Below are 27,110 nucleotides of genomic sequence, written 5' to 3'. Positions count from 1 at the left end.
TCTGTAACATGTCTGCTGTGAAATGTGCTCTGTATGTTTGCAACTTAAGCCACACAAGTAAATTCTGAATTCTGCTATCACTACCAGTGTCTTCTCTAACACATAACCAACACGCGCAATTGTCATTCAAAGTGTGACAGTGCTGAAAGCTGAAAATTGGCCTGGACTGGAAGGGGGGGGAAAGTGTCCGGACAGGAAGGGGGTGAAAGTGTCCGGACTGGAAGGGGGTGAAAGTGTCCGGACTGGAAGGGGGTGAAAGTGTCCGGACTGGAAGGGGGTGAAAGTGTCCGGACAGGAAGGGGGTGAAAGTGTCCGGACTGGAAGGGGGTGAAAGTGTCCGGACTGGAAGGGGGTGAAAGTGTCCGGACTCGAAGGGGGTGAAAGTGTCCGGACTCGAAGTGGTTAAAGTATAACAAAAGGCAATAAACATATTTCTCCTTTTACATAAAGGTCAGTGTGGACCCTGAATTATAAAGGGAGCATTGTGTTACACACTGATGTAAAGGGTATTTATGCAAATGCTGGTGTAAGGAAGAATGCTGTGAACTCTGGTGTAAATGGAAACTGAAGGAGTACAGTCCACAGAGCTCCTCTTTACATCACAGTCCACAGAGTTCTCCCTTACATCATAGTCCACAGAGTTCCCCCTTACATCAGAGTCCACAGAGTTCCCCCTTACATCACAGTCCACAGAGTTCTCCCTTACATCAGAGTCCACAGAGTTCTCCCTTACATCAGAGTTCCCCCTTACATCAGACTTCAGAATTCCCCTTTATATCACAGTCCACAAAGTTCTCACTTACTGTACATCAGAGTTCACAGAGCTCCCCTTTACATCAGAGTCCACAGTGTTCTCTCCCCCCTTACAGTGTAAAGGGGAACTCTGTGGACCTTGATGTAAAGGGAACATGGTGGACCCTGATGTGAAGGGGAATGATGCAGACTGTGATATAAAGGAGAAATGTGATGTAAAGGGGTCTCTGGTCACCAAAGCCCCCCCCCCTTACACAAGAGTCTACAGAGTTTCCCTTTACATCAGAGTTCCCCCTTACATCAGGGTAAGGGGGAATCCTGCAGACTGTGATGTAAAGAGGAACTCTGAGGAAACTAACTGAAAAGGGAACGCCAGTAACTCTGATATAGGAGGACTCTGATGACCACAGACCACCTTACACAGAATGAATACACTAGGGTAAGGGGGAGAGGGGTGTTACTGATATAAGAGGGAACCTTTCTATCAGTGTCCCCCCTTACCTTAGTGTATTCACTTCCCCCATACACTTTTGCCTCCCCCTCCAGTACTCCTTTCTAATTCATAAAAGGTGCCAATTGGCACAATGACGTTACTGGGCGCCTGTCCCCTCCATCCAACCGGGTCTGGTGACCATGTTTTTACAGGAGGCCACTGTCCATAACGGATATTTATGGACAGTTGGTAAATTTGTTCAGAGTAAATAGAGTAGGCTAGAAATATTGGGAATACAATGTGTAAATTAATATATACTTTTACATTTTGATCATACCGACGCTTTAAAGTTGTTGTAAAAAACATTCAGAGTGCAGCTCCCCCGTCAGCCGCTCTTTAATACTTACCCGAACCCAATCGGGCGATGTGCACGAGAGCAGTGGCTCCCCCGGGTCTCTCCCTCCTCACTGGCTGAGACACAGCAGCAGCCCTTGGCTCCTGCTGATCTCAATCACAGCCAGTGAGGGGGGGAGTGGGGGGGCCAAGCCACGCTCTGTGTGTCTTATGGACACAGACGTGACTCAGGAGTAAGCACGACTTGCTCTGGGGGCACTCAGCAGGGGGGAGGAGCCTTTAATATCACTTTAATCTTTCCACCAATGTGTTGGTGGTAGATGGGCTCAGTCACTGGTGGAGGTAGGCAGGCTTAGCCGATGCTGTAGATAGATGGCGTCAGTCTGTGGTGGGGGTAAATGGGCTAAGTCTGTGGTTGTAGTAGATAGGCTCAGTTGGTGATGGAGGTAGAAGGGCTCTATCAGTGATGTTGGTAGATGGGCTCAGCTGGTTATGGAGGTACATGGGCTTATTTGGTGGCAGATGTAGATGGGCTCAGTCAGTGGTGGTGATAGTTGGGCTCATTCAGTGGTGGAGGTAGACAGCCTTATTCACTGGTGGTGGTAGACAGGCTCAGTCAGTGGCAGTGATGGAGATAGATGGGCTCAGTCAGTGATGGACATAGATTGACTCTTTTAGTGATTGAGGTAAATGGGTTTATTGAGTGGTGGAAATAGATTGGTTTAGTCAGTGGTGGAGGTAGATGGGCTAATTTTGGTGGAGAAGGTAGGTGGGTTCAAACAGTGATGGAGGTAGATGGGCTCATTCAGTGGTGGAGTTAGACGGGCTCAGTTGGTGGTGATGGTAAATAGGCTTAACCAGTGATGGAGGTATTTTTTTTTAGTCGCTGGTGCTGGAGATAGATGGGCTCATTGTGCAGTGGAGGTAGACGGGCTTAGTCTGCAGTTGTAGTAGATGAGCTCAGTTGGTGAAGGAAGTAGATGGGCTCAGTCAGCAATGAAGGTACAGTGGATGGGCTCAGTCAGTGATGGAGGCTTAGTCAGTCATGGAGGTAGATGGGCTCAATCGGTGATGGAGATAGACAGGCTCAGTCTGTGATGGAGATAGATGAGCTCAGTCAGTGATGAAAGTAGATGGGCTAAGTCAGTGATGGATTAGATGGGTTCAGTTGGTGATGAAGTTAGATGGTCTCAGTTAATGATGGAGGTTGACGAGCTCAGTTATGTAGGTAGATGGGCTCAATAAGTGGTGGAGTTAGATGGGCTCAGTTGGTGGTGATGGTAAATGGTCTCAGCCTGTGATGGAAGTAGAAATTTTTTCTGGGAGGTGGGAATAGGCAGGCTCAGTTGGTGGTGGAGGTAGACTGGCTCACTCGGTAGTGGAGGTAGATAGGCTCATTCAGAAGTTGTGATAGACAGGATCTGTCAGTGGCAGTGGTGAAAGTAGACAGGCTCAGTTGGTAATGGAGATAGACAGGCTCAGTTAGTGATAGAGGTAGACAGAGTCAGTCAGTGATGGAGGTAAATGGGCTTAACCAATGATGGAGGTAGATGAGCTCAGTTGGTGGTGATGGTAAATAGGCTTAGCCAGTTATGGAGGCAGATAGTGGGTATCACCAGTTTTGTTGGAGGAAGTAGGCAGGCTCCGTTGGTGGTGGAGGAAGTACGCAGGCTCAGTTGGTGGTGGAGGTAGACTGGCTCACTCAGTGGTGGAGGTAGGTGGGCTCATTCGGTGGTTGAGGTAGACAGGCTCATTCAGAGGAAATGGTAGACAGGATCCGTCAGTGGCAGTGATGGAGGTAGACATGCTCAGTTGGTGGTGGAAATAAATGGGCTTAATCGGTGATGGAGATAGACGGGCTATGACTTTTAAAAATTCTGACATAATGTCTATGATCTACCATATATTCCCTTCCACGTTTTTCCTGAAGAAGCAGACAATACTGTATCTACAAAATGTTCGGAGACCCCCCGGTGAAACCAATGCTGGTACGCACTTGGAAATTCTTTATAATTAGAAAAAAAACTGTTAAAGTGTTACTAAACTCACAGCAGTAAAATCAGTCTGTATAGGCAGTAGAGCATGCTTGTTATATCACTGTGGAACCTAAGGGGTTAATCCTCTGCATCTTGTAAAAAGGCTGTTTGATCCTGTCTTCTCTGATCCTCCCTTTCTTCCCCAATCCATCTGGTGATAGTACAGAGCTCTAGGAGACACTCTGAACATACTCAGTTTAATGTGTTTCCATGTTCTGTGTACTGTAGGAGACCAGGCATAGTGAATACAGGGTCCGGGGCGGGGGCAGACTGACAACTCATGGGGCCCCCAGGCAATAGGGGATCATGGGGCCCCTGTGTCCTTGCCCAAACTCAAAAAAGCCTATGAAAAAGGTACCAGGGGCATCTCATGGGGCCCCCTACTGACCCCAGGCCCTCGGGCAGTGCCCAAGTTTCCAAATGGTCAGTCCGCCCCTGGTCCGGGGTTTAGAAACACTTTAAGCACAGCGAGACCAGGGAGCACCACTGGAAGGTTACACTCAAATATGTTTAGAACACGGTCTCATTGTGTTTATATGTTGTTAAAAATAAACTTGCCTTTTTAAAAAAAAATCTGAATGCTATCAATAAAAATTATATATTTTTTAAATAATTTGTGAGAGGGGAGGTTTGAAAGCATTCCTTTGTTCTTTGGCTAATTCAGTAGTGGTGGTAGACAGGCTCAGTAGGTGGCAGTTTTGGAGTTAGGCAGGCTCGGTCAGAGGCAGTGGTTGAGGTAGACAGGCTCAGTCACAGGTGGAGGTAGATGTACTCATTTCTTGGTAGAGGTTGACAGGCTCAGGCTGTGGTGGAGGTAGATGGTCTTAGTCACTGGTGGAAGTAGATGGTCTCAGCCAATGACGAACTTAGAAAGACTAAGTCACTGGTGGAACTAGATGGGCTCGGTTAGTGATGAGGCTAGACAGCCTCAGTCACTGGTGGAGGTAGATGGGCTTAGTTGTTGGTGAAGGTAGACAGCCTCAGTCAGTGGTGAAGGAAGACAGGCTCAGTCACTGGTGGAAATAGGTGGTCTCGATCAGTGGTGAAGGTAGACAAGTTCAGTCTGTGGTGGAGGTAGATGTCTCAGTCACTGATGGAAATATATGAGCTCAGTCAGTAGTGAACTTAGACAGGCTCAGTCACTGGTGGAGGTAGATGGGCTTGGTCAGTGGTGAAGGTGGATAGGCTCAGTCACTGGTGAAGGTGGATGGGCTTGGTCAGTGGCGAAGGTAGATGGTCTCAGTCACTGGTGGAAATAGATGGGCTCAGTCAGTGATAAACTTAGACAGGCTCAGTTAGTGGTATAGGCAGATAGGCTCAGTTAGTGGTATAGGCAGATAGGCTCAGTCAGTGGTAGAAGCAGATAGGCTCAGTCAGAGCTGAAGGTAAACAGGTTCAATCAGTGGTGTAGGTAGATGGGCTTGGTCAGTGGTGAAGGTAGACAGGCTCTGTCACTGTTGGAAATAGATGAGCTCATTCAGTGGTGAACTTAGACAGGCTCAGTCACTGGTGGAGGTAGATGGGCTTGGTCAGTGGTGAAGGTGGATAGGCTCAGTCACTGGTGAAGGTGGATAGGCTCAGTCACTGTTGAAGGTAGATGGGCTTGGTCAGTGGCGAAGGTAGATGGTCTCAGTCACTGGTGGAAATAGATGGGCTCAGTCAGTGATAAACTTAGACAGGCTCAGTTAGGGGTATAGGTAGATCGGCTCAGTCAGTGGTAGAAGCAGATAGGCTCAGTCAGAGCTGAAGGTAAACAGGTTCAATCAGTGGTGTAGGTAGATAGGCTCGGTCAGTGGTGAAGGTAGACAGGCTCTGTCACTGTTGGAAATAGATGAGCTCATTCAGTGGTGAACTTAGACAGGCTCAGTAACTGGTGGAGGTAGATGGGCTTGATCAATTGTGGAGGTAGACGGTCTCAGTCACTGGTGAAAGTAGATGGGCTCGGTAAGTGGTAAAGGTAGACAGGCTCAGTCAGTGGTGAAGGTATACAGGCTCACCCTGTGGTAGAGGTACATAGGAGGTCAGTGGTAGAAGCAGATAGGCTCGGTCAGAGCTGAAGGTAAACAGGTTCAATCAGTGGTGTAGGTAGATAGGCTCGGTCAGTGGTGAAGGTAGACAGGCTCTGTCACTGTTGGAAATAGATGAGCTCATTCAGTGGTGAACTTAGACAAGCTCAGTAACTGGTGGACCTTGATCAATTGTGCTTGATCAATTGTGGGCTTGATCAATTGTGGAGGTAGACGGTCTCAGTCACTGGTGAAAGTAGATGGGCTCGGTAAGTGGTAAAGGTAGACAGGCTCAGTCAGTGGTGAAGGTATACAGGCTCACCCTGTGGTAGAGGTACATAGGAGGTCAGTTGGTGGTGGAGGTACTACTTAGGCTCATTCAGTAGTGGTGGTAGAGAGGCTCACTCAGTGGCAGTTTTGGAGGTAGGCAGACCTGGTTGATGGCAGTGGGGGTGGTATATTGGCTCAGTCAGTGGTGGAGATAGATGGTCTAAGTCACTTGTGGAAATAGGTAGGCTTGGTTAGTGGTGAAATTAGACAGACTCAGTCTGTGGTGGAGGTAGGTGGTCTTATTCACTGATGGAAGTAGAGAGACTCAGTCAGTGATGAACTTAGAAAGGCTAAGTCATTGATTGAAGTAGATGGTCTTGATCAGTGGTATAGATAGTCTCAGTCAATGTGGAGATGGATAGACTTTGTCAGTGGTATTTATTTATTTCAGGTACTTATACAGTCAGGTCCATAAATATTGGGACATCGACACAATTCTAACATTTTTGGCTCTATACACCACCACAATGGATTTGAAATGAAACGAACAAGATGTGCTTTAACTGCAGACTGTCAGCTTTAATTTGAGGGTATTTACATCCAAATCAGGTGAACAGTGTAGGAATTACAACAGTTTGCATATGTGCCTCCCACTTGTTAAGGGACCAAAAGTAATGGGACAACTGGCTTCTCAGCTGTTCCATGGACAGGTGTGTGTTATTCCCTCATTATCCCAATTACAATGAGCAGATAAAAGGTCCAGAGTTCATTTCAAGTGTGCTATTTGCATTTGGAATCTGTTGCTGTCAACTCTCAAGATGAGATCCAAAGAGCTGTCACTATCAGTGAAGCAAGCCATCATTAGGCTGAAAAAACAAAACAAACCCATCAGAGAGATAGCAAAAACATTAGGCGTGGCCAAAACAACTGTTTGGAACGTTCTTAAAAAGAAGGAACGCACCAGTGAGCTCAGCAACACCAAAAGACCCGGAAGACCACGGAAAACAACTGTGGTGGATGACCGAAGAATTCTTTCCCTGGTGAAGAAAACACCCTTCACAACAGTTGGCCAGATCAAGATCACTCTCCAGGAGGTAGGTGTATGTGTGTCAAAGTCAACAATCAAGAGAAGACTTCCCCAGAGTGAATACAGAGGGTTCACCACAAGATGGAAACCATTGGTGAGCCTCAAAAACAGGAAGGCCAGATTAGAGTTTGCCAAACGACATGTAAAAAAGCCTTCACAGTTCTGGAACAACATCCTATGGACAGATGAGACCGACATCAACTTGTACCAGAGTGATGGGAAGAGAAGAGGATGGAGAAGGAAAGGAACTGCTCATGGTCCTAAGCATACCACCTCATCAGTGAAGCATGGTGGTGGTAGTGTCATGGCGTGGGCATGTATGGCTGCCAATGGAACTGGTTCTCTTGTATTTATTGATGATGTGACTGCTGACAAAAGCAGCCGGATGAATTGTGAAGTGTTTCGGGAATATTATCGGCTCATATTCAGCCAAATGCTTCACAACTCATTGGACGCTTCACAGTGCAGATGGACAATGACCCAAAGCAGACTGCAAAAGCAACCAAATAGTTTTTTAAGGGAAAGAAAGTGGAATGTTATGCAATGGCCAAGTCAATCACCTGACCTGAATCCGATTGAGCATTTCACTTGCTGAAGACAAAACTGAAGGGAAAATGCCCCAAGAACAAGCAGGAACTGAAGACAGTTGCAGTAGAGGCCTGGCAGAGCATCACCAGGGATGAAACCCAGCGTCTGGTGATGTCTATGCGTTCCAGACTTCAGGCTGTAATTGACTGCAAAGGAATTGCAACCAAGTATTAAAAAGTGAAAGTTTGATTTATGATTATTATTCTGTCCCATTACTTTTGGTCCCTTAACAAGTGGGAGGCACCTATGCAAACTGTTGTAATTTCCACACCGTTCACCTGATTTGGATGTAAATACCCTCAAATTAAAGCTGACAGTCTGCAGTTAAAGCACATCTTGTTCGTTTCATTTCAAATCCATTGTGGTGGTGTATAGAGCCAAAAATGTTAGAACTGTGTTGATGTCCCAATATTTATGGACCTGACTGTATATCACCATCAATGTATGCAGCACTTTACATATATATTGTACATTCACATCAGTCCCTAACCCTCAAGGGGCGTACAATCTAAGGTCCCTAATTTACATTTATACATACACATACTAGGGACAATTTTAGATAGGAGCCAAATCACCCACCAGCATGTCTTTGGAGGTGGGAGGAAACCCACACAGGCACAGGGAGAACATGCAAACTCCAGGCAGGTGGTGCTATGATTGGGATGTGAACCCATGACCCTGGTGCTGCCAGGCAGAAGTGCTAACCATCTAGCCAGCATGCTGGCTAGATGGTTAGCACTTAAATAGGCTCAATAAGTGGTGGAGGTACATAGGTAACATAGGTCAGTTGGTGGTGGAGGTATTTTATCATTCAATAGTGATGGTAGACAGGCTTTGGAGATAGGTGGTCCTAGTCAGTAGTAGTTGCAGATGGGATCAGTTGGTGGCAGTAGAGGAGGTAGATGGGATCAGTCAGTGGCAGTGGAGGAGGTAGATGGGCTCATTAGGCGACGGTTATGATGATAGATGGTCTCAGCCGGTAGAGGTTGTAGATGGGTTCAATCGGTGGCAGTGGAGGAAGTAGATGGGATCAGTCAGTGGCAGTAGAGGTGGCAGATGGGCTCAATCGGTGGCAGTGGAGGAAGTAGATGGGATCAGTCAGTGGCAGTAGAGGTGGTAGATGGGCTCAATCGGTGGCAGTGGAGGAGGTAGATGGGATCAGTCAGTGGCAGTGGAGGTGGTAGATGGGTCCAGTCTGTGACAGTGGAGGAGGTAGACAGGATCAGTTGGTGGCAGTGGAGGAGGTAGATGGGATTAGTAGGTGGCAGAAGAGGAGGCAGATGGGATCAGTCGGTGGCAGCGGAGGCGACCGGTGGCAGAGGAGGTGGTCGGTGGCAGAGGAGGAGGTAGGTGGGAATTGTTCCGTGGCAGCGGAGGAGGTAGATGGGATTCGTCGGTGGCAGCGGAGGCGGTCAGTGGGATTGGTTGGTGGCAGCGGTCGGTGGCAGCGGAGGCGGTCGGTGGGATAGGTCGGTGGCAGTGGAGGCGGTTGGTGGGATCGGTCGGTGGCAGCGGAATCAGTCGGTGGCAGTGGAGGCAGTCGGTGGGATCGGTCGGGGGCAGCGGAGGCGGTCGGTGGGATCGCTCGGTGGTAGTGGAGGCGATCGGTGGGATTGGTTGGTGGCAGCGGAGGAGGTCGGTGGGATCAGTCGGTGGCAGCGGAGGCGGACGGTAGGATCGGTTGGTGGCAGAGGAGGAGGTCGTTGGGAATTGTTCCGTGGCAGCGGAGGAGGTAGGTGGGATCGGTCGGTGGCAGCGGAGGCGGTCGGTGGGATCGGTCGGTGGCAGCGGAGGCGGTCGGTGGGATAGGTCGGTGGCAGTGGAGGAGGTTGATGGGATCGGTCGGTGGCAGCGGAATCAGTCGGTGGCAGTCGGTGGGATCGGAGGCGGTCGGTGGGATCGGTCGGTGGCAGCGGAGGCGGTCGGTGGGATCGGTCGGTGGCAGCGGAGGCGGTCGGTGGCAGCGGAGGCGGTCGGTGGCAAACCATTAAAGTGCAGACATTACAGTTCCTTTACAAATCAGTGCTCCCACTACTGACTGTTGGGTCCAAGGGCCCCACAACAGATACCAAAGGGCCACATACTGTGTGGTTGGTGCAGGTATCTGTGTAATCAGTGCCGGTTGCACTGTGTATGGTAGGTGCAGATATCAGTGTAATCGGTGCCGGTTGCACTGTGTATGGTAGGTGCAGATATCAGTGTAATCGGTGCCGGTTGCACGGTGTATGGTAGGTACAGATATCAGTACAATCGGTGCCGGTTTCACTGTGTATGGTAGGTGCAGATATCAGTGTAATCGGTGCCGGTTGCACTGTGTATGGTAGGTACAGATATCAGTGTAATCGGTGCCGGTTGCACTGTGTATGGTAGGTGCAGATATCAGTGTAATCGGTGCCGGTTGCACTGTGTATGGTAGGTGCAGTATCAGTGTAATCGGTGCCGGTTGCACTGTGTATGGTAGGTGCAGATATCAGCGTAATCGGTGCCGGTTGCACTGTGTATGGTAGGTGCAGAAATCTGTGTAATCGGTGCCGGTTGCACTGTCGGGGACTATTTACTTCTCTGTAGGTTCTGGGTTCAGTGTCAAGTCTCGCTGACATCATACGTGACATATCAAGCACCGCCCCTCCGTCGGCCCTCCCAATGGGCGCCTTGCTGTCTTCCCGGCCGCAGCCAATCAGCGCCCCGCGCGGTGACTCACCATATATGGACAGTCTTTTCCATATAAGGAAAGATCTCCTCGCTTTATATGGCTGAAAATAGTCCTCAGCCACCTCTCTGTATATTCCTCCGCGCTGCGCTGCCTGGACATAGGGGGGAACTAGTGCCGGGCGGCCGCGGATGGGTTCTCTGTCAACTGCCTTACGTTGAGTGGGAGTGAGGCGGCTCGGCCTGTGATTGGCTACTGGGAGGTGTGCGCGGGGAAGCCGGGAGAGCCAGAGGCGCAGGGCGGCTGAGAGACGCCACAGAGGAGGCCGGGAGAGAGAACCCAGTGAGGAGGGTGAGAGGACCGGGGGGGGTGAACCGGGGGAGGGGGATGAGGAGACTAGGGGTGTACGGTGAGGGGGGGTGGGGGCAGAGAAGTGGGTGAGGGGACCGGGGCATACCGCGGGGGGGAGGGGGACAGAAGAGGCTGAGGAGCCGGACTGTACTGGGGGGAAGGAGGGTGAGGGAACCCGGGGGGTGTACTGGAGAGAGGTGGGTGACGGTTGTACCGGGGAGGAGGGTTAGAGGACCCGGGGGGTGTACCGGGGAGGAGGGTGAGGGGACCCGAGGGGTGTACTACCGGGGAGGAGGGGGGGTGTACTACCGGGGAGGAGAGTAAGGGGACCCGGGGGGTGTACTACCGGGGAGGAGGGGGGGTGTACTACCGGGGAGGAGAGTAAGGGGACCCGGGGGGTGTACTACCGGGGAGGAGGGTGAGGGGTGTACTACGGGGAGGAGGGGGAGGGAACCCGGGGGGTGTACTACCGGGGAGGAGAGTAAGGGGACCCGGGGGGTGTACTACCGGGGGGGGGGGGGGGAGAGTTTACCGGGGAGGAGGGGGAGGGAACCCAGGGGGTGTACTACCGGGGAGGAGGGTGAGGGGTGTACTACGGGGAGGAGGGGGAGGGAACCCGGGGGGTGTACCACCGGGGAGGAGGGTGAGGGGTGTACTACGGGGAGGAGGGTAAGGGGACCCGGGGGGGTTTACCGGGGAGGAGGGTGAGGGGACCCGGGGGGGTTTACCGGGGAGGAGGGTAAGGGGACCCGCGGGGTGTACCACCGGGGAGGAGGGTGAGGGGTGTACCACCGGGGAGGAGGGTGAGGGGACCCGCGGGGTGTACACCGGGGAGGAGGGTGAGGGGACCCGGGGGGTGTACTACCGAGGAGGAGGGTGGGTGGGGGGTGTACCGGGGAGGAGGGTGAGGGGACCCGGGTGGGGGGTGTACGGGGGAGGAGGGTGAGGGGACCCGAGGGGTGTAGCGGGGAGGAGGGTGATGGGGGTACCGGTGAGGAGACATGGGGGGTAGAGGGTGAGGGCACCCAGGATATACCGAGGAGAGGTAGGTGGGGGACTGGGGTATTCTGTAGGAGAAGAGGGTGAGCAAACCCAGGATACATCAGGGGAGGGTAAGAGGATGAGGGGACCTGGGGTGTATTACCAGGGGGGGGAGGGGACCGGGGTGTACCAGAGAAGGAGGGAGAGGTGGGTGAGGGGGCTGCTGTGTACTGGGGGTGAGGGGGCTGGTGTGTACCAGAGAAAGAGGTGGGTGTGGGGGGGCTGGTGTGTATAAGGGGGGGGAGGTGTGTGAGTGGGCTGCGGTGTACTGGGGGGGGGGAGGAAAGGTGCGTGAGGGGGCTGGTATGTACCGGGTGGGGGGGGAGTGAGGGGGCTGGTGTGTACCTTGGGGGGGGAAGGTGGGTGAGGGGGTCGGTGTGTACTGTGGGAGGGGCAGGTGGGTGAGGGGGTCTGTGTACCGTGGGAGGGGGGGAGGGGGGTGAGGGGGTCTGTGTGTACCGTGGGAGGGGGGGAGGTGGGTGAGGGGGTCTGTGTGTACCGTGGGAGGGGGGGAGGTGGGTGAGGGGGTCTGTGTGTACCGTGGGAGGGGGGGGAGGTGGGTGAGGGGGTCTGTGTGTACCGTGGGAGGGGTGTGAGGGGGTCTGTGTACCATGGAGGGGGAGGTGGGTGAGGGGGTCTGTGTGTACCGTGGGGGGGGGGGGGAGGTGGGTGAGGCGGTCGGTGTGTGGGGGGGGGGGGGGAGTTGGTTGAGGCGGTCGGTGTGTACCGTGGGGAGGAGAAGAGGGTTATGGGTCTGGGGTATAACAGGGAGAGGAGGGGGAGGGTGAAGGGACCGGGATATACTGGGGGCAGGAGATGAGGGTGAGGGGACCAGGGTGTACTGGGGAGGTGGGTGAGAGGACCCGGAGGGAGAGGCCACTGGGCTATACTGGGGGAGGAGTAGAGGGTGAGGGCACCCAGGGCGTACCAGGGAGAGGTAGGCAGGTGGGGGGGACTAGGGTATACTGGGGGAGAAGAGGGTGAGCAAACCCAGGATATGTGGGGGGGGGGGGGAAGAGGATGAGGGGACCTGGGGTATACCAGGTTGGGGAGGAGGGTGAGGGGACCTGGGGTATACCAGGTTGGGGAGGAGGGTGAGGGGACCTGGGCGTACCGGAGGAGGGTGGGGGGACCTGGGTATAACAGGGGAGTAGAGGACTATGGGGAGAGGGCAATGGGCTTTACTGGGGAAGGAGAAGAGGGTGTGGGAGCCGGGGTGTACTGGGAGAGAGGTGGGTGAGGGGGCCAGTGTGTCCCAGGGGGGAGAGGTGGGGGAGCAGAAGAGGGTGATGGGTCCGGGGTATAACGGGTTGAGAAGTAGGTGAGGGGACTGGAATATACAATACACACGAGGAGGGGGGGCTGCACATAGCAAAGGGTAGTTATATACAGTGTAAGGGGACAGATAGTGGAGTGATATTTACCAGGAGGAGAAGAGGGTGAGGGGTCTGAGGTATGCTGGGGAAAGAGGTGGGCGAGGGGCCCAGGATATACCCGGGGTTTAGAAGGTGAGGGGATCTGGGGTATACCAGGGGGAGAGGTGGGTGAGGGGACCGGGGTATACAATACACATGGGGGGGTGCACATAGTAGAAAGGAGGAATATACAGTATAAGGGAACAGATAGTGGGGTGCTATTTACTGTGGAGGTATGTACAGTGGTATATGTATGATGAGGGCTCTACATAGTGGGGAGGTATGGACAGCAAGGGGTACCTATGGCAGGGTATTTACCGTTGGGGGGGGGTGTATGTACAGTGAGGGGTACCTATGTTGTGGAGGTATATATGGTGAGGGTGTGTGTGTGTATATTATATATTGGGGAGGTCAATACGTTGAGGGGTGCATATGGTGGGTAGGTATATACGGTTGGGAGTACCTATAGTGGGGAGTAGATTGCTAGTCAGTGGGTAGTATACAGTGGAATGATGGGTAGTAGAGGGTCCTTTGGTGGGTAGTATACAGTGGAATGATGGGTAGTAGAGGCTTGTTCGTGGGTAATATACAGTGAAATGGTGGGTAGTATACAGTGGATTGATGGGTAGTAGAGGGTGGTTCGGTGGGTAGTATACAGTGGAATGGTGGGTAGTATACAGTGGAATGATGGGTAGTATAGGGTGGTTTGGTGGGTAGTATACAGTGGAATGGTGGGTAGTAGAGGGTGCTTTGGTGGGTAGTATACAGTGAAATGGTGGGTAGTATAGGGTGGTTCGGTGGGTAGTGTACAGTGGAATGATGGGTAGTATAGGGTGCTTTTGGTGGGTAGTATACAGTGGAATGGTGGGTGGTTCGTTGGGTAGTATACAGTGGAATGGTGGGTGGTTCGTTGGGTAGTATACAGTGGAATGGTGGGTGGTTCGTTGGGTAGTATACAGTGGAATGGTGGGTGGTTCGGTGGGTAGTATACAGTGGAATGATGGGTAGTATAGGGTGGTTCGGTGGGTAGTATACAGTGGAATGATGGGTAGTAGAGGGTGGTTCGGTGGGTAGTATAGTGTACACTGAGAATGGTGGGGGGAGGGTGTGTGCCGGTCTGGTTTAGTAGTATCAATAACTTTGTCCATTCCTTCTATGCTTTTAGGGTGACGGGTGGAAATGTTGCCCACCCAGGCCGGCTCCTCTCCCGGGAACGGTGTAGGCCGCAACCCCGGATTATCGTTGTCTCGTAGCCGGCCAGGGAACGGAAGCTCTCCAGGGAGGGGCGGTCGGCCTCGGTACGAGGTTTCTCCAGGAGCCGGCTCAGCCATGTACAGCGGTAGTGAAGCCACCTCTGACTCTGCGGAGGAGGATGACACCCCAGCCCGAGGGGTGAAGAGAGGACTAGCTGAGCTGGAGCTTCCTGATCCAGTGGGACCCGGAGGAGCAGGAGTAGCAACTGCTGGAGGATACCCAGGGGTATCGGGGGTGTCAGGGGCCAAGCCTGGCAAGAAGACCCGGGGCAGGGTGAAGATCAAGATGGAGTTCATTGACAACAAGCTGAGGAGGTACACCACCTTCAGCAAGAGGAAGACTGGCATCATGAAGAAGGTGAGGGGGAAGGGTGTGGAGTATGGAATGGATGGAGTGTGGGAGTTCTGTGGCGCTCATGTTTTGTACATGGAGAAGATTATGGTGTTCAGTCAACTAAACCTCTAGATGTGAGTTTTGGAGCATCTGATGTCTCATCTCGTAGTATGGGGTTGTCATTTGGAGCTCCTGATGTCTCATCTCGTAGTATGGGGTTGTCATTTGGAGCTCCTGATGTCTCATCTCGTAGTATGGGGTTGTCATTTGGAGCTCCTCATGTCTCATCTCGTAGTATGGGGTTGTCATTTGGAGCTCCTGATGTCTCATCTCGTAGTATGGGGGTGTCATTTGGAGCTCCTGATGTCTCATCTCGTAGTATGGGGGTGTCATTTGGAGCTCCTGATGTCTCATCTCGTAGTATGGGGGTGTCATTTGGAGCTCCTCATGTCTCATCTCGTAGTATGGGGTTGTCATTTGGAGCTCCTCATGTCTCATCTCGTAGTATGGGGTTGTCATTTGGAGCTCCTCATGTCTCATCTCGTAGTATGGGGGTGTCATGACTACTTACAGGTAAGATCAGTGGTGGGGTTACATATGATAGTATCTTGAGGTTTACCGCAGCAGCCAGCACAGTATTGTGGTCTGGTGCTGTAGGCTCAGTGGTGGGGTCAGAGGTCAGACGGGTATGTTCTGTGTGTAGCACGGCTATCGGAATTGTTGGGTTTCCTTGTTGGTTGCTCCATGTTTGTGCCAGTTTTAATAATCCACCCAGTGAGTCTGGGGATAAAGTTGTGAACGCGTTTTTCAGAGGTGCTGCATGTTCTGTGGCTTCATGCTGTGCGTGGCTTGCTCTGTCTCTGGTGGGTCTCTGCCCTGGTCTGCTATGACCCCGAGGGCAGAGGGCTGAGATCTGTTTAGGTGATTTTTGCTCTGTTCTCCTCCAGGCTTGCTTTCTGCTCTGCAGTCTTGTGTGGCGCTTGCCCCGTGCCCGGTGGGTCTGTTGCCTGGTCTCACGCCCATGACAGAGGGCCGAGATCTGTGAAGGTGATTTTTGCTCGGTTCTGCCGCAGGCTCGCTTTTTGCGCTGCAGTCTTGTGTGGCGTTTGCCCCGTGCCCGGGTCTATCACGCCCAGGACAGAGGGCCGAGATCTGTGAAGGTGATTTTTGCTCAGTTCTGTCTAGCACGCCCAGGACAGAGGGCTGAGATCTGTGAAGGTGATTTTTGCTTGGCTCTGCTGCGAGCTCGCTTTCTGCTCTGCAGTCTTGTGTAGCGCTTGCCCCATGTCTGGTGTGTCTCTGCCCTGGTCTGCTATGACCCCCAGGACAGAGGGCCGAGATCTGCGAAGGTGATTTTTTTTATTTTGTTTTTTTTGCTGCTCGGTTCTGCTGCAGGCTCGCTTTTTGCGCTGCAGTCTTGTGTGGCGTGTGCCCCGGTCTAGCATGCCCAGGACAGAGGGCCGAGATCTGTGAAGGTGGATTTTTTATTTTTTTTTGTTTTGTTTTGTTTTTTGCTCCAGGCTCGCTTTCTGCGCTTCAGTCTTGCGTGGTGTTTGCCCCGTGCCCGGGTCTATCACGCCCAGGACAAAAGGGCCGAAATCTGTGAAGGTGATTTTTGCTCAGTTCTGGTCTATCATGCCCAGGACAGAGGGCTGAGATCTGTGAAGGTGATTTTTGCTCCATTCTTCTCCAGGCTCGCTTTCTGCAGTCTTGTGTGACGCTTGTCCTGTGTCTGGTGGGTCTCTGCCCTGGTCTGCTATGACCCCCAGAACAAAGGGCCGAGATCTGTGATCTGTTTTTTTTTTTTTTTTTTTTTATTTGCTTAGTCCTGCTCTAGGCTCCCTGGTCTATCACGCCCAGGACGGAGGGCCGAGATCTGTGAGTTGCGCTCGGTCTGCTCCAGACTCCCCTTCTGTAAATCAGAAACAGCAGATTTCTGTCCTTGAGGTTCCTATCAGGAGTTTCGGGGTTTACACCGTTTGTTTTTCCGGTTGGTTTGCCCATGATCTGCTTGTGGCAATCCCGCTTTGCTGTACACTTTCTGCACCTGGTATGTTTCTGTAGAGGGATTATTCAGCTGTTTGTTCTGCTTTGGATGGGGGGGGGGGGGTTGGGGGCTGTAGCCAAGGGCGGCTGTCCTTTCCTTTCTCAGGGGGGTTGCAGAGACCCCCTTCAGTGGGCAGACAAGAAACAGATGTTTTAGGGCATGAAGGTGATAACAGCTGTAGGGGGGGATGGGCCCTGCTAACACAGAACATAAACTCCAAGTTGTGTGTATGAAGGGTCCTGTCTATCCAGCAGTCACATTGCTAGACTCGCTGTATAAATATGAGGTGCCCCATAAGAGCAGTTGCCCATGGGTGGTTTTGGGGTTCACAAGTCAAGTGAAGGTGCAGTCTGCTCTAGTGTAAGCTTTGTCCTTTTTTTTTTTTTTTTTTTTTTTTTTTTTTTTTTTTTTTTTCTACAGTGCATTCATAAAGTATTCAGACCCACGTTCACGTCTTCAGTGTTGTTGCAGCTTGATACAGTTGTTTAAATTCATTTATTTGCTCATTAATCTATTCTCAGTACCCACAAAGTGAAAACGGAATTTTAGAAATATCTGACATTTCAGTTATTTATTTTGAAAACTGAATTTTAGAAATTTCTAAATTTAATAAAAAGAAATAACTGATAGGTCAGACGTTTCTAAAATTCCGTTTTCACTTTCATTACGGGGTACCGAGAGTAATTTTGAGCAAATAAATGATTTTAAACAACTGTATCAGGCTGCAACATAACACTGAAAATGGTGAATGGGGTCTGAATACTTATGGCAATGTGACATTTCAGTTAATTCTTTTTCTGTTTCAATATTTTTATTAATAAAGTTTTTTGTTTTAAGAACATAACAAGCTCAAGATACCCCCACGCAGGGGCAGAGCAGAACAATAACACACAAACAGGTTCATCCTGCTGACTTGTATTAGCCAAATTACAAAATGTCCAATGACAAATGACATTGAGGGACGGCAAAAAGCCGAACCAAATAATAGCAGCAGTAATCCAACATAGCACCGGAAAAAGAAAAAAGATTAGAGGAAAGAATAAAGAACATAAAACAAAAAAAAAAGAAAATATGGAGGAAAGTGAAACTAGAAGAATCATGGATCCAAGGCTAGCACAGGCAACGACTAGAAAAGGCCATAACTAGTAGGAGGCAGGGATGGCAAGGAATAACGTATCCAAGGTTCCCAAACCTTAAGGAATCTCGGATGAGAATCATGAAGAATGACATCTGTTCATTAATCAACATAGCATTCATCTGGGTCTTCATTCCCTGGAAGACAACTGAAGGGGTCCTCCCAAGCTTGAGATGTAGCATGTTTGGCCGAAATAAATGGGTAGGATGCCAATTTCTGCTGCGACCTAGATATACCCAAAATTGGACAATGCAGAAGGGCCTCCCTTGCATCCCTACGGACCGTAATATGGAATAGCGTTTGTAGCAAACCAAAAACCCTAGACCAGAAGCCTATCCATCGCGGTCGCGACCACCAAACAGTTATTTCTTTTCAATTCACACATTGCCATAAGTATTCAGAGCCTTTACCCCGTACTTTGTTGAAGCGCCTTTGGCAGCAATTACAGCTTTGCGTCTTTTTGGTTATGATGCCACAACCTTTGCCACCATGCTTCACTGTTGGGATGGTATTGGACAGGTGATGAGTGGTGCTAGGTTTCCTCCAGACATAACGTTTAGAATTGAGGCCAAACACTTCAATCTTGGTTTCATCAGACCAGAGAATCTTGTTCCTCCGTCTGAGAGTCCTTTTGGGTGCTTTTTTTTTTTTTTCCCGCATGCTCCAAGTGGGCTTTCATGTGTTTTGCAGTGAGGAGAGGCTTCCATCTAGCCACTCTGCCATACAGCCCGGATGAGTGGAGAGCTGCAGTGTTGGTTGTCCTGGAACATTGTCCCATCTCCATTAGTGGTGCACCGAAACGAAAATTCTGGTGCCAAAACCAAAAACTCAGAATGCACTTGGCCGAAAACTGAAATGGATTTTTTGAAAAAAAAAAATATGTTTTATGATTAAATTCCCTGGCGGTATTGCCGAGTGTATCTCGGGGTAAAGTTTCAGCACCACAAGCGGTAACCCCCCCCCCCCGAGCTACACTCGGGAATACTCTGCAGCGTTGCTCCGGGATCTCTTCTGCACTTACCTTGTCCTGCGCTCCCGCGATGTCCCCCCTGCAGTGTCCCCAGCAATGTCCTCCGGCCGATACCGGCATCTGTCTTCTGGATTCCGTCCCCTGCGACGTCGGGACGTACGGGGGATGGAACTGGCGGGAAATTTGAAAATTGTAAAAGTGACATTCACTAAATACACTAAAATCACATAGTATAACATTCCTGTATCAAACCATTTCACATACATTTTGTCCCGAGTGCTTTGTCTGGCGCCCTGCCTGCATTTTTACTGTTCTTTCTGCCTGGAAACTGAGAAACGTCCATGGCGTCCAAAAAGCGTCCCTTTAGGTCAGACGCGGTTTTAGACCGGCTAGAGAACAGCGATAGTAAATCAGAACCACTTGCAGAATTGAGTGATAATGATTCGTGGGGGAAATTCCTCATCAGACACTGAAAACGATTCTGCGACTTTGCTCAGCGATGTGCGAACTTGGCGCTCTATTTCACATTTCAGTGTTTTTGGTTTGAATTGATTATATTATTGAATTAAATTTTATTATTTTTTATGATTATTAAATTCTAATTTATGATTTCGTGTTTCAAATTTTATCCTCCCCGGGATGTTTACTAGACTCTTGTTCGGACAGATTTCAGTGAGTTATTCCTAAAAAAAAATTACAGCCTACAATAAAAAAAACATATTTCCATACAAAAAAATGTTCCGCTTTGAGCACAGAAATATGGACATAATCAGACCGCTAGGGAGGCTACAAACCCCCCCACAATATATACCCCAATTGTTTTGTAAAATATGAAAGATGATGATACGGCGAGTAAATGCCCAACACGTCGTTACAATTGCACACGCTCATGGAATGGCATCAAACTACAGTACGTATAAATCTCCATGGGTGACGCTTTAAAAGTGTCTACATGTTACCAGTGTAAAGTTACAGAGGTCGTCTAGGCTAGATTTATTGCTCTTGCTCCGACGTTCGTGGCGATACTTCACACGTGTGGTTTGAACACCGTTTACATATGTGGACGTAGCCTACGTATGTATTCACCACTCTAGCTATCCATTCAGTCGTATCCGACCCTTGGCGATTGCATGGACCGTCACTCGTAAGCGACTTTTTCCATGAATTCTCTTAGCAAATATTTTACAGGGTAGGTTGCCAGGTCTTTCCCCAACCCCCACCATGCAGGAGATCCCACATGGCCAGGGATGAAACTAGGACAATTTAGACAGGAGCCAATTAATCTACCAGCATGTCTTTGGAGTGTGGGAGGAAACCGGAGTACCCGGAGGAAACCCACGCGAACACGGAGAACATGCAAACTCCATGCAGGAGGCGCCATGGTTGGGAATTGAACCCATGAGCCAATTAGTGCAAGGCAGAAATGCTAACCACTAAGCCACTGTGCCGCCCACATTCACCACTACTGTAATAGAAAAAGTTAGTGACAGGTCTTTATGGAGAGATATGGGGTCAATAAGACCCCACATCTCTCCTCTACAATGTAAAGCATTAATCCAGTGCTTTTAAAAATAAAAAAAAAATAAAAAAATGGCCTTGTTTACAAGGCATTGGAACAGGAAGTGACATCGCCCTGGTCCTCCAAGGGCATAGAGATGATTGGAGGCCATCTTTCCTCCAGTTATCTCTATGCCCAGCATCGGGGTCGTTCGGTGGTTTCCCAAGTAAGGCTGAGAACAAGCGAGTGGTGGCGACAGCGACGAGGGGGCGGGGTTATTTTTGGCACCTGTATCGGTGCTTATTTTTATATCGACCAACGGCCGATTAGGGGTTTTTTCGGCCACTGAAATTTCAGTGCGCCCCTAATCTCCATACAGGATCTCTGGAGCTCAGTCTGTTACCAATCGGGTTCTTGGTCACCTCTTACTAATGCCTTTCTCCCCCCGATTGCTCAGTTTGGCCGGGCGACCAGCTGTTGGAAGAGTACTGGCTGTGCCATACGTCCATTTGAGTATTGTGGAGACCACTGTACTCTCCCCCTTTCTTCTTTTTTTTTTTTTTTTTTTTTTGCCTCCCCCGGATCTGTGCCTTGCAATAATCCTGTCTCTGAGCTCTGCTGGCAGTTCCTTTTTGACCGCATAGCTCTGATACAGACTGCATTGTCAGCTGTGAGGCCTTTTATAGAGAGGTGTGTGCCTATCCAAATCCTGTCCAATCAATTTAACCCCAAATGTGCGACCTCCCGGCGTCTGGGCCTAGTCCCCGAGCGGCCGCACATTTGCGTTCATGTAACAAAAACATATGTGCTGAGAGCGCGTGCTCCCAGCACACATGTGCGGTACTCACGGAAAGGTCCCGGTCCGCTCTTTCGATTGGGACCTTTCCTGATCATGTGACCAGTCGTGACGTCACGGCGGCCACATGACGCTAAGCCCCGCCCCGTTCCGCCCACCTCCCAGCAAAGGAACTCCTCTTCATGCCGGGATGATCCGGCGTGAAGGGGTTCATTCACCCCAGGTGGATTCCAATCAAGGTGTAGAAACCTCTCAGCAACGTTTAAGACAATCGGGAGCCTCCAGAGCTAAATTTCAAGTGTTGCGAAGGATCCGAATACTTTTGCCAATGTGACATTTCAGTTTTTCCTTTTTCATACATTTGCAAACACTTCTAAAATTCTGTTTTCACTTTGTCATTATGGGATGCTGAGTGTAGATTAATGAGGGAAAATAAATGTACCAACTGTAGTATCGGGGCTGCAACAAAACATTGAAAAAAGTGAAGGGGGTCTGAATACTTTGAGAGCGCTGTAGGTGCCGTTGCTGAGAAACCTCCTCTGGTGCGTTCATCACACTCCACGTCGGTGATTTCATTATAATGGCTGTATGCGGTAACTTTTTGAAAATTTTGCTGCCGAAATTTAGGGATGGAGTTTTTACATAATTACATTGGTCCTGCTTGGAACAAGAAGTATGTATACCTGGACGACAATCCCTGTGGAACCTGAAAACACCGTAGTGGTGATTGCTGCCGGTTCCCGTGCCAAGGGTCTGCCCAGCAACTTAGTGGGGGCTCACTTGCTCAATTTGGAGGATTAATAAAGTTCAACTAAACTGCATCTGAGCACCACAGACTGAAAACATGATTTAGTTCATTTTCAGTATTCAAAGCAAACTCCCTCATCCATCCAAGTCTCCATGCTTTTTGTTGAGAAGTGGCTATGTGACAGGTCCTCTTTGTAGGGGACAGGAGAGGAGCAGTGTATACAGAGAGGCTCCCTCACTGGCTGTCACTATGTCAGTGCCGATTTTTAAATGCAACTTTTTTTTTTCTTTTTTCTTCACTATAGCTCACAGAATTAGCTGTTACTTTCCCCGGAGTTGAAGGAAACATTGTTTCTGTTATCTGGGGAAAAAAAAAAATGAAAGGAAACATTTTTTTAACGAAAATAAACTTTGTTTCTTTTAGCTGGGTGGGAAGTGACCACTAATTCTCTGAGCTATAGTGAAGAAAAAAAAAAAGCCTGAAATTACATTTAAAAACTGGCACTGACATATAGGGGTTTATTTACTAAAGCTGGAGAGTCCAAAATCAGACTCCCTTCTGCCTAGAAACCAATCAGCTTCTAACCTCAACTTGTTCAATGAAGCTTTGGCAATGAAACCTGGAAGCTGATTGGTTTCTATGCAGAAGGGAGTCTGATTTTGGACTCTCCAGCTTTAGTAAATAAACCCCATAGTGACAGCCTGTCGCAGTATATACTGCTCCTCTCCTGTTTTTCTTCTTCTCTTCCCCCCCACATCTGCAGTACACACAGTCCCCTGTATCGGCTTAATTTTTACTATCGGCAGAATGCCGACACAGCTATTTTCGGCCGATATGTTTTGGTGGCCGAAATTTCGGTGCATCCCTAGTAGCATTTACTTCCTGGAATCCATCTGCCCTTAGCTCAAGCATGCAGGCAGGAGTGTGGGCTAAGCTGAGAAAGCTGCCTCTACCCCCCCCCCCCCCCTCTCCAGATGAAAGGGGGGGAAAAAATGCCATGAAGACTCCTGGGATGTATGACATAATTTTGGCCTAGACTAGAAACTGTACAAATATTTAAAAAAAAATATTACAAGTAAAAATAATCTACCTTCCTATCTATTTACTAATGCTGGCAGCAAAAGGATTACAATTCGTTATTCTAAAGGCTTTTTTTGTTTTTTTACACATCATACTTATCTGCTGTGTTTAGTGGTTTTGCACAGAGCAGCCTGGATCCTCCTATTCTTTTCTTGGGTCCCCCGTTGGCACTCCTGGCCCCTCCCTCCTGTTGAATGCCCCTACAGCCAGCAGCTTTCTATAGGGGCACCCACTGCTCCGTGTATCCATTCACACACGGAGCTGCGGCTCACCCCCACCCGCTCTCTTCTCACTGGCTGTGATTGACAACAGTGGGATCCTTCTGTCTCATACAGTGAGGAAAGGGAGTCCCGAGATAGCCGAGACTCCAGTGCACATCAGTTGATCTAGAGGGGGCCAGGGTGAGTATTGGGGGGGTTGGGGGGGATGCTGCATACAGATGGTTTGGACAACTTTTCTGTTGTACTTAGGAAGGAGAAAAATAATCATTACCTTAATAATAACAATTTAAATAGATTTATTCAACTGAAACCATCACATTCCAGCATATGTGATTTGCTTAAACATCCATGTTTGTTAACTAATTTGGCTAAACAAAATTTATATATTTTAAGAAACTTATGCAGGCCATAGATGGGGAGAAAACTGGCCAATTTTTCTTAAAAAAAAAAACACGAAAAATCGGTCGTTCAAGCAGCCGACGTTACCAGGAATGGTAAAAAAATCGGCTGATTTTCATCCCGTCTACAGCCGGCAAAAAGTGTCCCTGCAGAGAGCTCCGCTATTTCTTTGACAGTTCTTTGATGTTTATAGTGTCTGCAACAATGTATCTATCTGTGTTCGGATACAGATGGTTTTATTTGGAAACAAATAGATACATTGTTGCAACCACTATAAATATCAAAGCACTGTCAAAGAAATAGCGGAGCTCTCTGCAGGGACACTTTTTGACGGACTGGAATTCTTCATCTTCATCCTCCTCCTCTTCATCTTCATCCTCCTCCTCTTCATCTTCATCCTCCTCCTCTTCTTCTTCATCCTCCTCCTCTTCTTCTTCATCCTCCTCCTCTTCTTCTTCATCCTCCTCCTCCTTCATCTTCATCCTCCTCCTTCTCACATAATTGCCACAAAAACCGGCCGATCTATGGCCTGCATTAGACTGTCAGCCCCTTCCTCCTCACACTTAGTTTCACTTTCTTCTTGTGCAGATCTATTCCACTCCAAAAAATCAGAAAAATATTGTTTCTATTCACTGAACTTCTTGAACCTTAGCACTGAAGGGGTTGATTCTGTATTCATAGGTTTGTAGAAGTTAGGATGAAGGTCTTTTTCTTAACTCTGTTCATGTTATAACATTTTTGCTGTGAAGAAGAGGCATGTGATCTCCGCTGAGTCAAATTCAGTTTTGAGAACTGCAAAAGTAAACCAACATCTGTGATAATATCTTGTAGGCAGAGAAACTGCCCAATAATCTTACAAAAACCTCTGGAGAGCGACATTGTGAATGGATTCATGGAATTTATTTACCAAAAAAATTAAACATATACAGCCTTATTCTACATAATTAAAAAACTAATCTTTATTTCATGATGGAATAACCTTTGGATGGTAATATATTTCCTCAAAAAGCATTTTATTTAAAAACGGATTTAAATAAAAAGTTTTTTTGTGTTTTTTTAAATCATTGATTTTTATCCACCCTGTTCTGTACGTAGTTGCTGTAGACCACTCCCCCAGATATGTAATTTTGCTGCCTGTGTGGTTGGCTTACTGATTTTTTTTTTTTTTTTTTTTTTTTTTTAATTCTCTCCCCCCCCCTCCCCCCCAGTCGACAGTAAAGCTGGCTATACACGTTTTTTAGATTTTTGTTTCAGTAATAAGTCTGATTTCCTTATTGTTCGTGTCAAATCGATGTGCATTTTCAACAGCAGTGACTGGAAAATTCGCAGGGGGAGTGAGGTAAACTTTTCTCGCTCAAATAAGTTTTTGCCCAGTGTATGTGGTTCATTCAAAAATTGCAATTATTTTTAAAATCTAACCTTAAAAGCAGACTATTTGCAAATGACATTCGTCCATTCCTTGAATGATTAAATAATTTTTGTGTGACTTTTTTTACATGCCTGGTTTTCACATTTTTACATTTTTCTGTAACCCCCTTTTCACATCTGTGCGGGTGGTGCCGCTGCGCATCTACATGAAAATCCATGCAGCCGCACCACCTGCACAGAATTGCTGACCCGTGGGCGGGTGCTATTCTAATGGCATGCCAACCACACTGGGAAATGCAACCGTACTGAGAACCTCTGATGCATCTTCCAAAGTAGTGCAGGGACTTCTTTCCCTGCATGTCACGGGCATGGGAGTCCAATGAATGGACTCTTGTGCCTGAGCAAAACGTGGCCGCATAAGTGTGAACCTAGGGTTAAGGTAAACTAACCCTTTTAACACTATATACAGATCAGAGGGTGCTAACCAATCACATCTGATCATGTTTCTGCTTTTATAAAGCACCCTGATTAGTTGATGTGGGTTAAGCTTTGCTGATTCTGTCTGCCGCTGACCATCTCCATATCAGCTGTTATACCTCAGTGTTTGATGACTGTGTTCTGCATTGGGATAAAGGCAAGCTTTAATCACAAGACCTCCTTCTCTCTAGTTCCCTGGTCTCCTCCTCCCATGCCCGCCTCCAGGACTTCTCCAGGGTGTCACCCATCCTCTGGAACTCCCAGCCCCAACCCATCAGATTATCACCTACTCTCCTCTCCTTTAGACGCACCCTGAAAACCCATCTCTTCAGGGAAGCCTACCCCACCCCCTGCTAACTTGCCGACCTCCTCCACTCTTCCTACCACCCCATCCCCCACAGCTATCTCCTCCTGTGCCACCATCCCCTCCCTCCTAGATTGTAAGCTCGAAAGAGCAGGGCCCTCAATCCCCTCATGTTTTGCATTGTATTGGTATTGTTCTGTCACATGTTCTGTCCCCCTCTGTAATGTACAGCGCTGAGCGAACTATTGACGCTTTATAAATACTGTATAATAATAATAATTACAGGTCATGTTCTGTGAGTGATTGTGGGTTCCTGTATTCAGTAACTTTTCATGCCCTTCTGTCTTTTATAAAGTCTGAATTTTGTTGGTCTTCTTCCTTCTAGGCTTACGAGCTGTCTACACTGACTGGGACGCAGGTCCTGCTGCTGGTCGCCAGTGAGACTGGACACGTGTATACCTTCGCCACCAGGAAACTTCAGCCAATGATAACAAGTGAGACCGGGAAGGCTTTAATACAGACTTGTTTAAACTCTCCGGACTCTCCTCCACGCTCCGACCCCTCCACCGACCAGCGAATGAGTGCTACAGGCTTTGAGGAGACTGACCTCACCTACCAGGTGTCTGAGTCTGACAGCAGCGGGGAGACGAAGGTGAGCTGTGTACAGTATGGCAGGCATTGGGGTTCACACACTCAATATTACTTGTCAGTCATGTAGGATTTTTTGGTTTTACTTTTATTTGTGCAATTACAATTCTTATTCATACAATTCCTTTTTCTTCTGAAAGTAGTATGGGTGCAAGGATCAAAAGAGCACTTTATTACAAAGCATGGCACACTTGCACTTGTCTGCGTTCAAGTGTTTTCCCTCCCTGTACTTTTTGGCCAGTTACAAAGTGACATCAGGGCTGAGATCAGTAAACCTCCGTGGTATTGAGCCGGACCTGCCGAACCGATGAAACTGGTGGCATTTACGGCCACCTTTCATGCACCTCACAACACAGGCATCAGTGGAAGTGGGTGGGCAACCTGTTTCAGGGCCCTCGTCCCCTTTTTTGTCAAGCTTGAAAAGGGGATGGAGCCCCTGAAACACGTTTGCTGCCTTCCAGCTTCCATTGATGCCTGTGTTACAAGGCCCTTGCAGTTTGGCCGTAAATGCCACCAGTTTCATCTGTTTGTTGGGAATGGCTTCACACTATGGGGGCTTACTGATATCAGCCCCGTGTGTTGCATAGGTTCCCTCTGCTCCATTGAAAAAGAGGAAAGTGCCTCTTAAGTGCAGTATTGACAATTTATTTAGTAAACAATGGATAAATTGCACGTACAAGATAAATAGTTAAAAAGAATCATCAAATAGTTAAAAAGAATCATCATGCGGTGTAATAAGATCCAGATGGAACATCCAGCCATCCAGCAGCAAACTGTCTATAGGATCAGGAAGAAGAGCCCAGGATGTGCCTGTGTATCAAAAATGAGGCTTGGAGAGCAGAGTCGGA

At 49.0% G+C, this 27,110-nt stretch overlaps 1 protein-coding gene across 1 annotated transcript; it reads left to right on the top strand.

Annotated features, from left to right (window-relative positions):
* Nucleotides 1-10,369: 10,369 nt before the first annotated feature.
* LOC149429077 (serum response factor-like) lies at nt 10,370-26,266 on the top strand (the record flags this gene model as incomplete). The annotated part of the gene is made up of 3 exons (XM_089666756.1): nt 10,370-10,528; nt 14,150-14,595; nt 26,000-26,266. Coding segments are annotated over exons 2-3 (699 nt in total), but the record flags the coding sequence as incomplete, so codon positions are not given.
* Nucleotides 26,267-27,110: the final 844 nt, after the last annotated feature.

This window comes from Staurois parvus, unplaced genomic scaffold (assembly GCF_062004578.1).
Source record: "Staurois parvus isolate SC_StPar_1 unplaced genomic scaffold, SC_StPar_1.0 ptg002822l, whole genome shotgun sequence".
NCBI lineage: Eukaryota > Metazoa > Chordata > Amphibia > Anura > Ranidae > Staurois > Staurois parvus.
Note: the sequence above shows the minus strand (reverse complement) of the source record. Positions and strands in the feature narration are given on the sequence as shown.